At 52.8% G+C, this 14,018-nt stretch overlaps 2 protein-coding genes across 5 annotated transcripts in view; one reads left to right on the forward strand and one right to left on the reverse strand.

The window, feature by feature from the left end:
- The window catches only part of LOC123771475 (arylalkylamine N-acetyltransferase 1), a 40,474-nt gene extending 38,057 nt beyond the window's left edge, over positions 1 to 2,417 (reverse strand). The window contains 1 exon segment of the mRNA XM_045764034.2: positions 2,283 to 2,417. Coding sequence (XP_045619990.2) covers positions 2,283 to 2,358 — 76 coding nt within the window. The 5' untranslated portion in view covers positions 2,359 to 2,417.
- LOC138357113 (calcium-binding mitochondrial carrier protein Aralar1-like) overlaps positions 1 to 14,018 on the forward strand; it is a 319,526-nt gene that overhangs the window by 86,573 nt on the left and 218,935 nt on the right. The gene's annotated exons all lie outside the window — the stretch shown is intronic.

Genomic DNA, 14,018 nt, shown 5'->3' on the forward strand with positions numbered 1-14,018 from the left:
AGATTGAGAAAAGATGTACACGTTCGTAAGTGCTTGCGTAACTGCTTCGTGAATCTGGCCCCAGAGATGCTATAGGGTTATTAACTAACACGTAGAACGGGCCCGGTCCTTCTTGAGGACAAGGAAGACTCGTGTGGACATCATATTGGCAGATCCCGGCCCGACTCCTCTGGTGTTGGCAGGTGGCAAGCATGAAGACTCCACCGGAAATCCGCCAAGAATGTTGTGAGGAATTCCAAACCAAAGCTGGAATGCTTTTAGATTCCGTGGGAGAATGAACGGAGAGGCGGGAAACATCTTTGTGTGTGTGTGTGTGTGTGTGTGTGTGTGTGTGTGTGTGTGTGTGTGTGTGTGTGTATTCACCTAGTTGTGTGTGTGTGTGTGTGTGTTTTGTATTCTCACCTAGCTGTGCTTGCAGGGTTGAGTTAGGCTCCTGGCCCCGCCATCCAAACGGTCTTAGATTAATGTAATGACTCATTTCTCACGCTGTTATCATATTTACATACACAATTTTGAATCGAATTATGTTCAACTCGTCCTGCATCTAACCTATTTCATTTATTGACATCTCTAACACTGAAGAGGTTCTTCCTGTTGAGTTAATGCAGTGGCTTCCATCCTGATGTGTCACGGAGGCTTTCCGTTGGAGGATATAGTTATTTTGAGGTTATCTTGAGATGATTTCGGGGCATTTAGTGTCCCCGCGGCCCGGTCCTCGACCAGGCCTCCACCCCCAGGAAGCAGCCCGTGACAGCTGACTAACACCCAGGTACCTATTTTACTGCTAGGTAACAGGGGCATAGGGTGAAAGAAACACTGCCCATTGTGTCTTGCCGGCGCCCGGGATCGAACCCAGGACCACAGGATCACAAGTCCAGCGTGCTGTCCGCTCGGCCGACCGGTTCCCATCTATTTACTGATATTACTGAATTTGCATGAACGATCTGTTCCTGTATGCCCTTCCCCACACTTGTAATGTTGGGATGGTGTATGGGATGGTGTATGGGACGGTGTATGGGACGGTGTATGGGATGGTGTATGGGGTATCGCTTCCCATACACCGGCGTCTGGGCGCTTAGCCATTTGTGGTTTGCGAGAATGGTGATTCAGCTCTTAAACCTCGCCTTCTGCTGTTGTGTAAAATGATACAAGAAATGTAAGTTTGTTGTAGTTACTGCATAAAGCAAATATTTTTAAAACAAAGAACATGGGAAAAGTCATCAAAATATATAACGTAATATCAGCAAGAAAATTCGCGGCGAAATGGTAAAATATTCTTTGTACATGATATGATATTGCCAGCGATTGTGACCTGACTGTGTGTCTATCGTCTCTTACTCCCGTCTATCAGTGGATCTATCGTCTCTTACTCCCGTCTATCAGTGGATTTATCGTCTCTTACTCCCGTCTATCAGTGCATCTATCGTCTCTTACTCCCGTCTATCAGTGGATCTATCGTGTTTTACCCCCACTGACATGTGAAGTCATTTTTCCAATTATTGTAACTGGTTAGACATGCATATAGCCGTATTTCTCCTCGTTAGCAGCTTCCGTTGGTAGACGTTACCTGAGCAGGTGGTGGTCTTCACGTTGGTCTAGAATACAACAACAGTTGTATTCCATAAAATACAGCAGAGTATTTTATCTGGATTGAGGATTTGACTCTGACATTTAAGGGAAGAGATCGCTAAAGACATTTTAATTCAATGATAAAAATATTTTTATTGTTAAATATATGAAGATCTGGATCTCATGCTCAATGAATGTTGAAGAAATTGTTGCATCATTTTATTAGATGTAGTTGACGATGTTGGTGTTAGTTAAGTTAATAATTTGTAAGTGTGAGGCGTGCAAGGATTGAGTGTGAGCAGTGTATTAAAGTGTGTGTTAAGGAGGGTTGGTGTAGCTGACTGACTGTGTTAAAAGTGACTTGTGTTAAAAAGTGACTTGTGTTAAAAAGTGACTTGTGTTAAAAAGTGACGTGTTAAAAAGTGACTTGTGTTAAAAAGTGACTTGTGTTAAAAAGTGACTTGTGTTAAAAAGTGACTTGTGTTAAAAGTGACTTGTGTTAAAAGGGACTTGTGTTAAAAGGGACTTGTGTTAAAAGGGACTTGTGTTAAAAGGGACTTGTGTTAAAAGGGACTTGTGTTAAGGGTGGGTGCAGCTGGCTACGGTACTGTACCTGTGTACTGTAGCTGGTGCTGTACCTGTGTACTGTAGCTGGTATTGTACCTGTGTACTGTAGCTGGTACTGTACCTGTGTACTGTAGCTGGTACTGTACCTGTGTACTTCCTGAAGCAAGTCGCCACGCTGTTGTAGAAGCCCATGAATGTGGGCTGGATGTTGGCAGGATTCATGGTGGGTGTGACGGATGTGAGGCTCTTCACACTATCTTCTGCTCGTCTGTGGCAACACTCGTTACCTTGAGAGGCTTTTCTTGCCCTCTTGGTGCCTCCTTCTTGTTTCCTTACTCTCTCTCTCACACGCACGCCGTTCTCTCCCTCTCTGCTCCACACCCACACACACACACCCACACACCCTCACACTCCCTATTACCTCATACACTCGGGTCTTGTGCCTCCTTGCTGCTCAACTCACTCTCTTCTCCTCATCAACTTTTCCACCTCAGATTCACCGATATATTTGATCACTGACTGAAGAATAACTTTTCCAAGGTATTGGTGATTTCGTAACTCTGAGAAATCAGGATGTAGCGTACTGTAACTTGTTCTGATTGGCTCGCTTGCACGCTATAGAGCGGCGTTCGTGGGGGGGGTGGTTGGTGGGGAGGAGGGGTCGAGCAGAACAAAGCACTATTGCTCGTTGTTCAATAACCTTATGTCGGTATGTTGGCTGAGTATGTTGCTGGAGCCGCTGGTGTCTCCTCAATGTCTACCTTTGTCGTAGTCCTGAAAATCATGAATAGACATACTTCTTCCGGTATAAGGCCATTTGCAATGTCTTTTGAAATAGGGGTCAGAATTACTCGGAACTAACTACATGCCTCTTCGAGGCATTTTGTAAATGGATATGCGTAAAGTGACATTCAAATAGGCTCAAAATACGACTTGGGATGCCTTTGTGAGCGCATTAATTCACGGTGTAGGCCCCCTGGCGGGCCCAGCATGGCGGGCCCAGCATGGCGGGCCCAGCATGGCGTGCCCAGCATGGCGGGCCCAGCATGGCGTGCCCAGCATGGCGGGCCCAGCATGGCGTGCCCAGCATGGCGGGCCCAGCATGGCGTGCCCAGCATAGCGTGCCCAGCATGGCGGGCCCAGCATGGCGGGCCCAGCATGGCGGGCCCAGCATGGCGGGCCCAGCATGGCGTGCCCAGCATGGCGGGCCCAGCATGGCGGGCCCAGCATGGCGGGCCCAGCATGGCGTGCCTGTGGTCTCAGCGTGTGAGGGAACAATGCGAGTATTGGGAGGTGGTCGGGAGTATTGAGTACTCGTGAAGGGGGCAGCAGCGGCGGGGTTTCGTGGCAATTGCAAGTTGAAGGAAAGTCAATACAGTGGGAACTCTGGCAGCTGGGCGTTATTATCTGGCTAATGTAATGGCCCCTCGTGGCCGGATATGGATCTGGCACTGTTAGGGAAGTGGCTGTGTTCATGTATCATTGTTCCCTCCCTCCCTGTGTCCCTACCTCCCTCCCTGTGTCCCTACCTCCCCTCCCTGTGTCCCTACCTCCCCTCCCTGTGTCCATACCTCCCCTCCCTGTGTCCCTACCTCCCCTCCCTGTGTCCCTACCTCCCTCCCTGTGTCCCTACCTCCCCTCCCTGTGTCCCTACCTCCCCTCCCTGTGTCCCTACCTCCCCTCCCTGTGTCCCTCCCTCCCTCCCTCCCTGTGTCCCTCCCTCCGTCCCTCCCTGTGTCCATACCTACCTACCTCCCTCCGTCCCTGTGTCCCTCAGCTGTGTGCTGGCGACAGCTTTGGAGCAAAAAAATAAAAAAAAAAGTTATTGACTGTAAAGGGCTTTCTTCCGACAGGGAGGGAGGGGGTACGACCTAGTGGGTACGACCACCACGTGAGGGGCACGACAGTGGGTACGACCTAGGAGGGAACGACCACCACACGGAGGAACGACCTGGTGTACTCAAGACAGTGAGTACGACTTCCGGGGGAGTCGTACACAATAACGACTCTGCAAATAAGACGCCCAACCCACAAATCTGAAAATAAAGGTGACGACGACCATGATCAAGTGTAATTACGACTGGATAGTGATCCAGGATGGATAGTGGTCCAGGACGGATAGTGATCCAGGACGGATTGTGATCCAGGACGGATTGTGATCCAGGACGGATTGTGATCCAGGACGGATTGTGATCCAGGACGGATTGTGATCCAGGACGGATAGTGAACCAGGACGGATTGTGATCCAGGACGGATAGTGGTCCAGGACGGATAGTGGTCCAGGACGGATAGTGATCCAGGACGGATAGTGGTCCAGGACGGATTGTGATCCAGGACGGATAGTGGTCCAGGACGGATAGTGGTCCAGGACGGATAGTGGTCCAGGACGGATTGTGATCCAGGACGGATAGTGGTCCAGGACGGATAGTGGTCCAGGACGGATAGTGGTCCAGGACGGATAGTGGTCCAGGACGGATAGTGGTCCAGGACGGATAGTGGTCCAGGACGGATAGTGGTCCAGGTGGGATAGTGGTCCATGACGGATAGTGGTCCAGGTGGGATAGTGGTCCAGGACGGATAGTGGTCCAGGACGGATTGTGATCCAGGACGGATAGTGGTCCAGGACGGATAGTGGTCCAGGTGGGATAGTGGTCCAGGACGGATTGTGATCCAGGACGGATAGTGGTCCAGGACGGATAGTGGTCCAGGACGGATTGTGATCCAGGACGGATAGTGGTCCAGGACGGATAGTGGTCCAGGACGGATAGTGGTCCAGGACGGATAGTGGTCCAGGACGGATAGTGGTCCAGGACGGATAGTGGTCCAGGACGGATAGTGGTCCAGGTGGGATAGTGGTCCATGACGGATAGTGGTCCAGGTGGGATAGTGGTCCAGGACGGATAGTGGTCCAGGACGGATTGTGATCCAGGACGGATAGTGGTCCAGGTGGGATAGTGGTCCAGGACGGATAGTGGTCCAGGACGGATTGTGATCCAGGACGGATAGTGATCCAGGACGGATAGTGGTCCAGGACGGATAGTGGTCCAGGACGGATAGTGGTCCAGGACGGATTGTGATCCAGGACGGATAGTGGTCCAGGACGGATTGTGATCCAGGACGGATAGTGGTCCAGGACGGATAGTGGTCCAGGACGGACTGAAATGTCGTCAAATCCCTTTTTTTCAGATTTGTGGCTTGGGTGGTGATGGTATTATTTGTCACGCGTGTGTGTGTGTGTGTGTGTGTGTGTGTGTGTGTGTGTGTGTGTGTGTGTGTGTGTGTGTGTGTGTGTGTGTGTGCGTGTGTGTGCTTCACATGCATCCAGGCTGTGATTCACACGTCAGGGTGCGGGCAGCCACGTCCAACAGCCTGGTTGACCAGACTATCAACCAGGCGGCCTGGCAGAGACCGGGCCGCGCGGGACATTTAAACAGGGAGATTGAGGAAATCGAGCAGAGACTGAAGCATTCTTATCAGATTGGTGATATGCAATTGGAAAAGAAAGCTATATAGAGATAAATAAATAATAAATTATTTTTCACATAAGCGAAATCAAAAGGAAAAACCACTGCCAGTATTGTACCTATTCTTACAAGTGAAGGTTCATACACGGAGGATGACAAAGAAATCAGTGACATCCTAAAAAAAAAAAACAGTATGAAGACATATTTAGCACCGGCGAGAAACATTGGGCAGAGTTTCTTTCACCCTATGCCCCTGTTACCTAGCAGTAAAATAGGTACCTGGGTGTTAGTCAGCTGTCATGGGCTGCTTCCTGGGGGTGGAGGCCTGGTCGAGGACCGGGCCGCAGGGACACTAAAAAGCCCCGAAATCATCTCAAGATAACCTCAAGATAACCCCAATAAACAACATGAAAGTAGAAGATCCGGACAACTTCTGTATGCGTGATATCCAAACACCTGTAAATATAACTGATATCAACACGAGCGTGGCACATTTTGTAAGATAAATTGACAACATGGCCCTGCACTCAGCCCCGGGTCTAGACTCATGACAACATGGCCCTGCACTCAGCCCCGGGTCTAGACTCATGACAACATGGCCCTGCACTCAGCCCCGGGTCTAGACTCGTGGAATTCAATATTTATAAAGAAATGCAAAGTGCCAGTAGCACAGGCACTCAGTATAGTGTGGAGGAAGAGCTTGACACGGGGGAGATACCAGATGCGCTTAAAGCAGCAGACTTTGCCCCTCTACACAAGGGAGGGAGCAAAGCATTGGCTAAGAATTATAGACCAGTTGCACTAACGTCCCACATAATAAAAGTATTTGAGAGAGTGATCAGGAGTCAGGTCACTAGTTTCATGGAGACCAATGACCTCCACAATCCAGGCCAACATGGATTTAGAGCGGGAAAATCATGTCTTTCACAGCTACTTGACCACTACGACAAAATCACTGAGGCATTAGAAGAAAAACAGATATTGTATTCACAGACTTCACAAAGGCATTCGATAAATGTGACCATGGAGTGATAGCACACAAAATGAAGTCAATGGGAATAACTGGTAAAGTAGGACGGTGTGTATTTATTTTTTGTCAAACAGAACACAAAGAGTAACAGTCAACCAAATAAAATCGTGTCCAAGGGTAGAGAGATGATGCTCAAGACTCCCCCCCCCCCCTAGTGAGCGGTGGCTGTGCGCTGAACACCTGTCACTCACACACCTGTTGCTTCTCCACACTGAACACCTGAGGAGTCAGCCACAGCCGATCATTAAACAAATCCTGAAGTGTCCAATAAGTGGTGGGGATAAAGGATAGGTGAAGGAACTGTATCTTTAGGAGACAGAGAAGAGCGGATGGATTACGCTTTTGGACTGTGAAGAACTTGGACGCAGTACCCTAAATAACGGTGAAGCAAACAGTACGGAAACTGGAAGGAGGGAGGGAGGGGGGGGGGGAATTATCAGGGGGAAAGCGCCAAGCCATTACGACTATATAGCACTGGGAAAGGAGTCAGGATAAGGATTTGGGATGGGACGGGGGGAAAGAAATGGTGCCCAACCACTTGTGGACGGTCGGGGGATTGAACGCCGACCTGCATGAAGCGAGACCGTCGCTCTACCGTCCAGTCCAAATGGACTGGATGTGAGGCGAGGCTCCAGTGTACAAATGTGTTGTTACACGTCCAACAAAAGATGGTGATGTCACAGTGAAGGCAGAGACCACAGACATGCAGGGTGATGTCACAGTGAAGGCAGAGACCACAGACATGCAAGGTGATGTCACAGTGAAGGCAGAGACCACAGATATGCAGGGTGATGTCACAGTGAAGGCAGAGACCACAGACATGCAGGGTGATGTCACAGTGAAGGCAGAGACCACAGACATACAGGGTGATGTCACAGTGAAGGCAGAGACCACAGACATGCAGGGTGATGTCACAGTGAAGGCAGAGACCACAGACATGCAGGATAATGTCAACAGAGTCATCCCTCAGCGTTCAGGGCTGGAGGTAATCCTACTGTGATCTACGTCAAGGACTTCTAGATGGGAAAAATCACCTTCACAGTGTGTGAAAAATTTTCCTTCACAGTGCGGACAAATGTTGACGTCTATTACTAGAAGACTTAGCTACAGCATAGCCTTGTCAGAAGTTTGATCCAGATGGCTAGCAGAGTTAAATCCAAGCAAGGGCAATCACGTTAGGTACTGGGAACAGGAAGCTGGATATAAGGCATCACGTGGGAAAGGAAATTCTCCTGAAATTACAGGGACTGAAAGTTTTAGGAGCAGATATCTCACACAGGCCTGCGGGCCGCTCCAAGCAACAGCCTGGTGGACCAAACTCTCACAAGTCAAGCCAGGCCTCAGGCCGGGCTTGGGGAGTAGAAGAACTCCCAGAACCCCATCAACCAGGCATCAAGGCCGGGCTTGGGAAGTAGAAGAACTCCCAGAACCCCATCAACCAGGTATCAAGGCCGGGCTTGGGAAGTAGAAGAACTCCCAGAACCCCATCAACCAGGTATCAAGGCCGGGCTTGGGGAGTAGAAGAACTCCCAGAACCCCATCAACCAGGTATCAAGGCCGGGCTTGGGAAGTAGAAGAACTCCCAGAACCCCATCAACCAGGTATCAAGGCCGGGCTTGGGGAGTAGAAGAACTCCCAGAACCCCATCAACCAGGTATCAAGGCCGGGCTTGGGGAGTAGAAGAACTCCCAGAACCCCATCAACCAGGTATCAAGGCCGGGCTTGGGGAGTAGAAGAACTCCCAGAACCCCATCAACCAGGTATCAAGGCCGGGCTTGGGGAGTAGAACAACTCCCAGAACCCCATCAACCAGGTATCAAGGCCGGGCTTGGGGAGTAGAACAACTCCCAGAACCCCATCAACCAGGTATCAAGGCCGGGCTTGGGGAGTAGAAGAACTCCCAGAACCCCATCAACCATGTATCAAGGCCGTTCTTGGGGAGTAGAAGAACTCCCAGAACCCCATCAACCAGGTATCAAGGCCGGGCTTGGGGAGTAGAACAACTCCCAGAACCCCATCAACCAGGTATCAACCAGGTAACAGCCTGGCAGTGGAAGCTCATATCACACAGGTGCCACTAGCTGACTGACACATGAACACCCTTCAGGAATTTGAACTTTGCAGTTGTTCAGGACCTTTTGTTCTTCACTAGAGGTGAACAGTTCTGGATTATGCGGCTGCAGCGCGGGGTTCGTATCTCATAGGACGGTAAATGACGTTGGTGAAAGTCTAGTCCCAGAGCTGAGAGCTGTGCCCCCAAGCTGCTGGTCCCAGAGCTGAGAGCTGTGCCCCCAAGCTGCTGGTCCCAGAGCTGAGAGCTGTGCCCCCAAGCGGCTGGTCCCAGAGCTGAGAGCTGTGCCCCCAAGCTGCTGGTCCCAGAGCTGAGAGGTGTGCCACCAAACTGCTGGTCCCAGAGCTGAGAGCTGTGCCACCAAACTGCTGGTCCCAGAGCTGAGAGCTGTGCCACCAAACTGCTGGTCCCAGAGCTGAGAGCTGTGCCACCAAACTGCTGGTCCCAGAGCTGAGAGCTGTGCCCCCAAGCTGCTGGTCCCAGAGCTGAGAGGTGTGCCACCAAACTGCTGGTCCCAGAGCTGAGAGGTGTGCCACCAAACTGCTGGTCCCAGAGCTGAGAGCTGTGCCACCAAACTGCTGGTCCCAGAGCTGAGAGGTGTGCCCCCAAACTGCTGGTCCCAGAGCAGAGAGGTGTGCCACCAAACTGCTGGTCCCAGAGCAGAGAGGTGTGCCACCAAACTGCTGGTCCTAGAGCTGAGAGGTGTGCTTCAGAAGAAAAGAATTAAGGAATAATAAACAAGGAGACATGATTGAGACATAGAAAATGCCCAGAGAAAGAGACGAGTCAGACACCATGCAAGTGCCCAAATAACCCATAGAGACGTTTGAAAGTGTTTACTATCGAAGTAGTGAAGAAATAGAATGCACATAGTAATTTGATGGATATGGACTCCATATACAAAATAGAAACTCAGGCAGTTGAGAGTTATAAAGTCGGATCCAAGAGCTGTAACTCAACCTCCGTGTGCATAGTACGGTTGTACTGTGCTGACTAGGCGAGTACAGTGACACCTACCCACCTACTTCACCACTGGACCCTAACTCCCAGGGAGAGAGGGAGGGAGGGAGGGAGAGTAAGGGAGAGAGCCACTGTGGGAGGGGGGGAGAGAGCCACTGTGGGAGGGGGGGGGAGAGAGCCAGTGTGGGAGGGGGAGAGAGCCACTGTGGGAGGGGGAGGAGAGAGCCAGTGTGGGAGGGGGGAGAGAGCCAGTGTGGGAGGGGGAGAGAGCCAGTGTGGGAGGGGGGGGGGAGAGAGAGCCAGTGTGGGAGGGGGAGAGAGCCAGTGTGGGAGGGGGGGGAGAGAGAGCCAGTGTTGGAGGGGGAGAGAGCCAGTGTTGGAGGGGGAGAGAGCCAGTGTGGGAGGGGGAGAGAGCCAGTGTGGGAGGGGGGGGGAGAGAGCCAGTGTGGGAGGGGGAGAGAGAGCCAGTGTGGGAGGGGGGGAGAGAGCCACTGTGGGAGGGGGGGGGAGAGAGCCACTGTGGGAGGGGGGGAGAGAGCCACTGTGGGAGGGGGAGAGAGCCAGTGTGGGAGGGGGAGAGAGCCAGTGTGGGAGGGGGGGAGAGCCAGTGTGGGAGGGGGAGAGAGCCAGTGTGGGAGGGGGGGGGAGCCAGTGTGGGAGGGGGAGAGAGCCAGTGTGGGAGGGGGAGAGAGACAGTGTGGGAGGGGGGGGGAGAGAGAGAGCCAGTGTTGGAGGGGGAGAGAGCCAGTGTTGGAGGGGGAGAGAGCCAGTGTTGGAGGGGGAGAGAGCCAGTGTGGGAAGGGGAGAGAGCCAGTGTGGGAGGGGGGGAGAGAGCCAGTGTGGGAGGGGGGGGGAGAGAGCCAGTGTGGGAGGGGGGAGAGAGAGCCAGTGTGGGAGGGGGGGGGAGAGAGCCAGTGTGGGAGGGGGGGGGAGAGAGCCAGTGTGGGAGGGGGGGAGAGAGCCAGTGTGGGAGGGGGGGAGAGAGCCAGTGTGGGAGGGGGGAGTGAGCCAGTGTGGGAGGGGGGAGAGAGAGCCAGTGTGGGAGGGGGGGGAGAGAGCCAGTGTGGGAGGGGGGGGAGAGAGCCAGTGTGGGAGGGGGGGGAGAGAGCCAGTGTGGGAGGGGGGGAGAGAGCCAGTGTGGGAGGGGGGGAGAGAGCCAGTGTGGGAGGGGGGAGAGAGTCACTGTGGGAGGGAGAGAGAAAGGGAAGGGAAGGTGAAGTGCCTACATGGTCTTAAACTACAAAGTGTGAAGGGAAATGAAGAGAAAGCTGGTAGGGAAGGGAAAACTGTGTTAATTGATGATGCAGCAAGTGAGAGAAGGAAGGCTTAGAAGGGAAGAGAGAGAGGGAGGGAGGGAGGGAGGGAGGGAGGGAGGGGTGAATGATTTAAAGAGGAGAGGGACTAAGGCAGAGGTACAGCACATGACGGCTCTGCCAGTGAGGGGCGCCAGGGACGCCCCTATACCCCCTGCATGCTGCTGCTGCTGCTGCTGCTGCTGCTGCTGCTGTGAGGCACCGAACCTCACATTTAGTGTGTGAGGTTCCGTAAGGCTTGGCGCTTTCCCCTCTGATAATTCCCTCCCATCTACCAACGCCACATAAAATAATTCACCTTTGCAAGGGACGAACAGAGCACGTCCCCTAGGTCCCTGGTTGAATATGCAATCTGCAGTGGGAGCTCCCCCATTTCCCGGACGGCTATAGCTACTGAATCATTTGAGCAGACATGCCGCTTAAGGCAGCTTGGTTCCTGGATACCATTTTGAAGTGGTTTATCAGTGGGGTGGTGGCAGCAGGCGCCCACTCAAGCCGGCTGTTGTGACTGGGAAGCAAGGCCAGGATACATGGATGGGGAGGTGTGAGGCGAGGCTGGCAGGTGTGGGGAGGTGTGAGGCGAACCTGGGAGGTGTGAGGCGAGGCTGGCAGGTGTGGGGAGGTGTGAGGCGAGGCTGGCAGGTGTGGGGAGGTGTGAGGCGAGGCTGGGAGGTGTGAGGCGAGGCTGGCAGATGTGGGGAGGTGTGAGGCGAGGCTGGGAGGTATGAGGAGCTGTGAGGCGAGGCTGGGAGGTATGAGGAGCTGTGAGGCGAGGCTGGGAGGTATGAGGAGCTGTGAGGCGAGGCTGGGAGGTATGAGGAGCTGTGAGGCGAGGCTGGGAGGTATGAGGAGCTGTGAGGCGAGGCTGGGAGGTATGAGGAGCTGTGAGGCGAGGCTGAGAGGTATGAGGAGCTGTGAGGCGAGGCTGAGAGGTATGAGGAGCTGTGAGGCGAGGCTGAGAGGTATGAGGAGCTGTGAGGCGAGGCTGAGAGGTATGAGGAGCTGTGAGGCGAGGCTGAGAGGTATGAGGAGCTGTGAGGCGAGGCTGAGAGGTATGAGGAGCTGTGAGGCGAGGCTGAGAGGTATGAGGAGCTGTGAGGCGAGGCTGAGAGGTATGAGGAGCTGTGAGGCGAGGCTGAGAGGTATGAGGAGCTGTGAGGCGAGGCTGGGAGGTATGAGGAGCTGTGAGGCGAGGCTGGGAGGTATGAGGAGCTGTGAGGCGAGGCTGGGAGGTATGAGGAGCTTTGAGGCGGGGCTGGGAGGTATGAGGAGCTGTGAGGCGAGGCTGAGAGGTATGAGGAGCTGTGAGGCGAGGCTGGGAGGTATGAGGAGCTCTGAGGCGAGGCTGGGAGGTATGAGGAAGTGTGAGGCGAGGCTGGGAGGTATGAGGAGCTGTGAGGCGAGGCTGGGAGGTATGAGGAAGTGTGAGGCGAGGCTGGGAGGTATGAGGAAGTGTGAGGCGAGGCTGGGAGGTATGAGGAGCTGTGAGGCGAGGCTGGGAGGTATGAGGAGCTGTGAGGCGAGGCTGGGAGGTATGAGGAAGTGTGAGGCGAGGCTGGGAGGTATGAGGAAGTGTGAGGCGAGGCTGGGAGCTATGAGGTGGTGTGAGGCGAGGCAGCAAAGGTGACAAAAGATAAACAGGAAGGTACAGATGGTATCGGTGGAACAAGAACTGGTGTAAGAAGGGGGCGTGGCTTTAAGAACAAGAACTGGTGTAAGAAGGGGGCGTGGCTTTAAGAACAAGAACTGGTTTAAGAAGGGGGCGTGGCTTTGAGAACAAGAACTGGTTTAAGAAGGGGGCGTGGCTTTAAGAACAAGAACTGGTTTAAGAAGGGGGCGTGGCTTTAAGAACAAGAACTGGTTTAAGAAGGGGGCGTGGCTTTAAGAACAAGAACTGGTTTAAGAAGGGGGCGTGGCTTTGAGAACAAGAACTGGTTTAAGAAGGGGGCGTGGCTTTGAGAACAAGAACTGACGTAAGAAGGGGGCGTGGCTTAAAGAACAAGAACTGGTTTAAGAAGGGGGCGTGGCTTTAAGAACAAGAACTGGTGTAAGAAGGGGGCGTGGCTTTAAGAACAAGAACTGGTTTAAGAAGGGGGCGTGGCTTTGAGAACAAGAACTGACGTAAGAAGGGGGCGTGGCTTAAAGAACAAGAACTGGTGTAAGAAGGGGGCGTGGCTTAAAGAACAAGAACTGGTGTAAGAAGGGGGCGTGGCTTAAAGAACAAGAACTGGTGTAAGAAGGGGGCGTGGCTCTAAGAATAAGAAGCAACATGTGAGTCTTGGAGGGGGGTGGGGGGTGTATGTGTTGTCTCTGCGTCTCAAGAGAAACAATATTACTCAACACATTGCCATGAGTGGAAAGCAAGATAGCAAAGCTATATCAAGGCTAGTCTGATAGATAGAACATCATACGGGACGGGACAATAGATTGTCGTTAACCCAAAATCTGACCTATAATGCTTAACGTAACTACATTTGACAGGTCTGGAGGCGCACTTGAGACCGAAAGGGGCGGTACACACTATTCTTGGAGCCATTCTTGAGTACGCCTTGAGAGGGGAATTTTGACTCGCATGAGAGCATGAATGACCCCCTTACTCTGTCACCCTCTCTGCCCTTTCCACTGTTTGACTGGATGTATATAATTCAGAAATGTGTTTTAAATAAGAATATTCTAAGTGCTATCGCGTTATTGAAATGTCTCTTGGATAATCGTGATTTTTTCCTCGAGGTAGTGAAAGTGATATCACTGCGAGAGTAGTTATGTAGCAGTGCTGTCGATGTGGGTTATACGAGGGGGGCTGGGGATGTGCTCGGAGGGCGCCCCCGCCCCCTGTTGCAAATTGCAATTTTCTGCATGTTTGCCAGCACTTTTGTTTCCTATTTCCCGGTTGTGTTTAGTGTCCTCTCACTGGGAGGATGGTTTGTGAGCGGTTGTGTTGAGAGAGCTGCCACGGGGTCTACGGTGCTCCCTGGTGCGTGAGCCGTGTCCCAGCCGGCTGTGCACGGCTGTGCACGCCATGTTCGTGGCCAGTGATGCCGCTG

This window comes from Procambarus clarkii, chromosome 76 (genome assembly GCF_040958095.1).
Source record: "Procambarus clarkii isolate CNS0578487 chromosome 76, FALCON_Pclarkii_2.0, whole genome shotgun sequence".
Taxonomy (NCBI): Eukaryota; Metazoa; Arthropoda; class Malacostraca; order Decapoda; family Cambaridae; genus Procambarus; species Procambarus clarkii.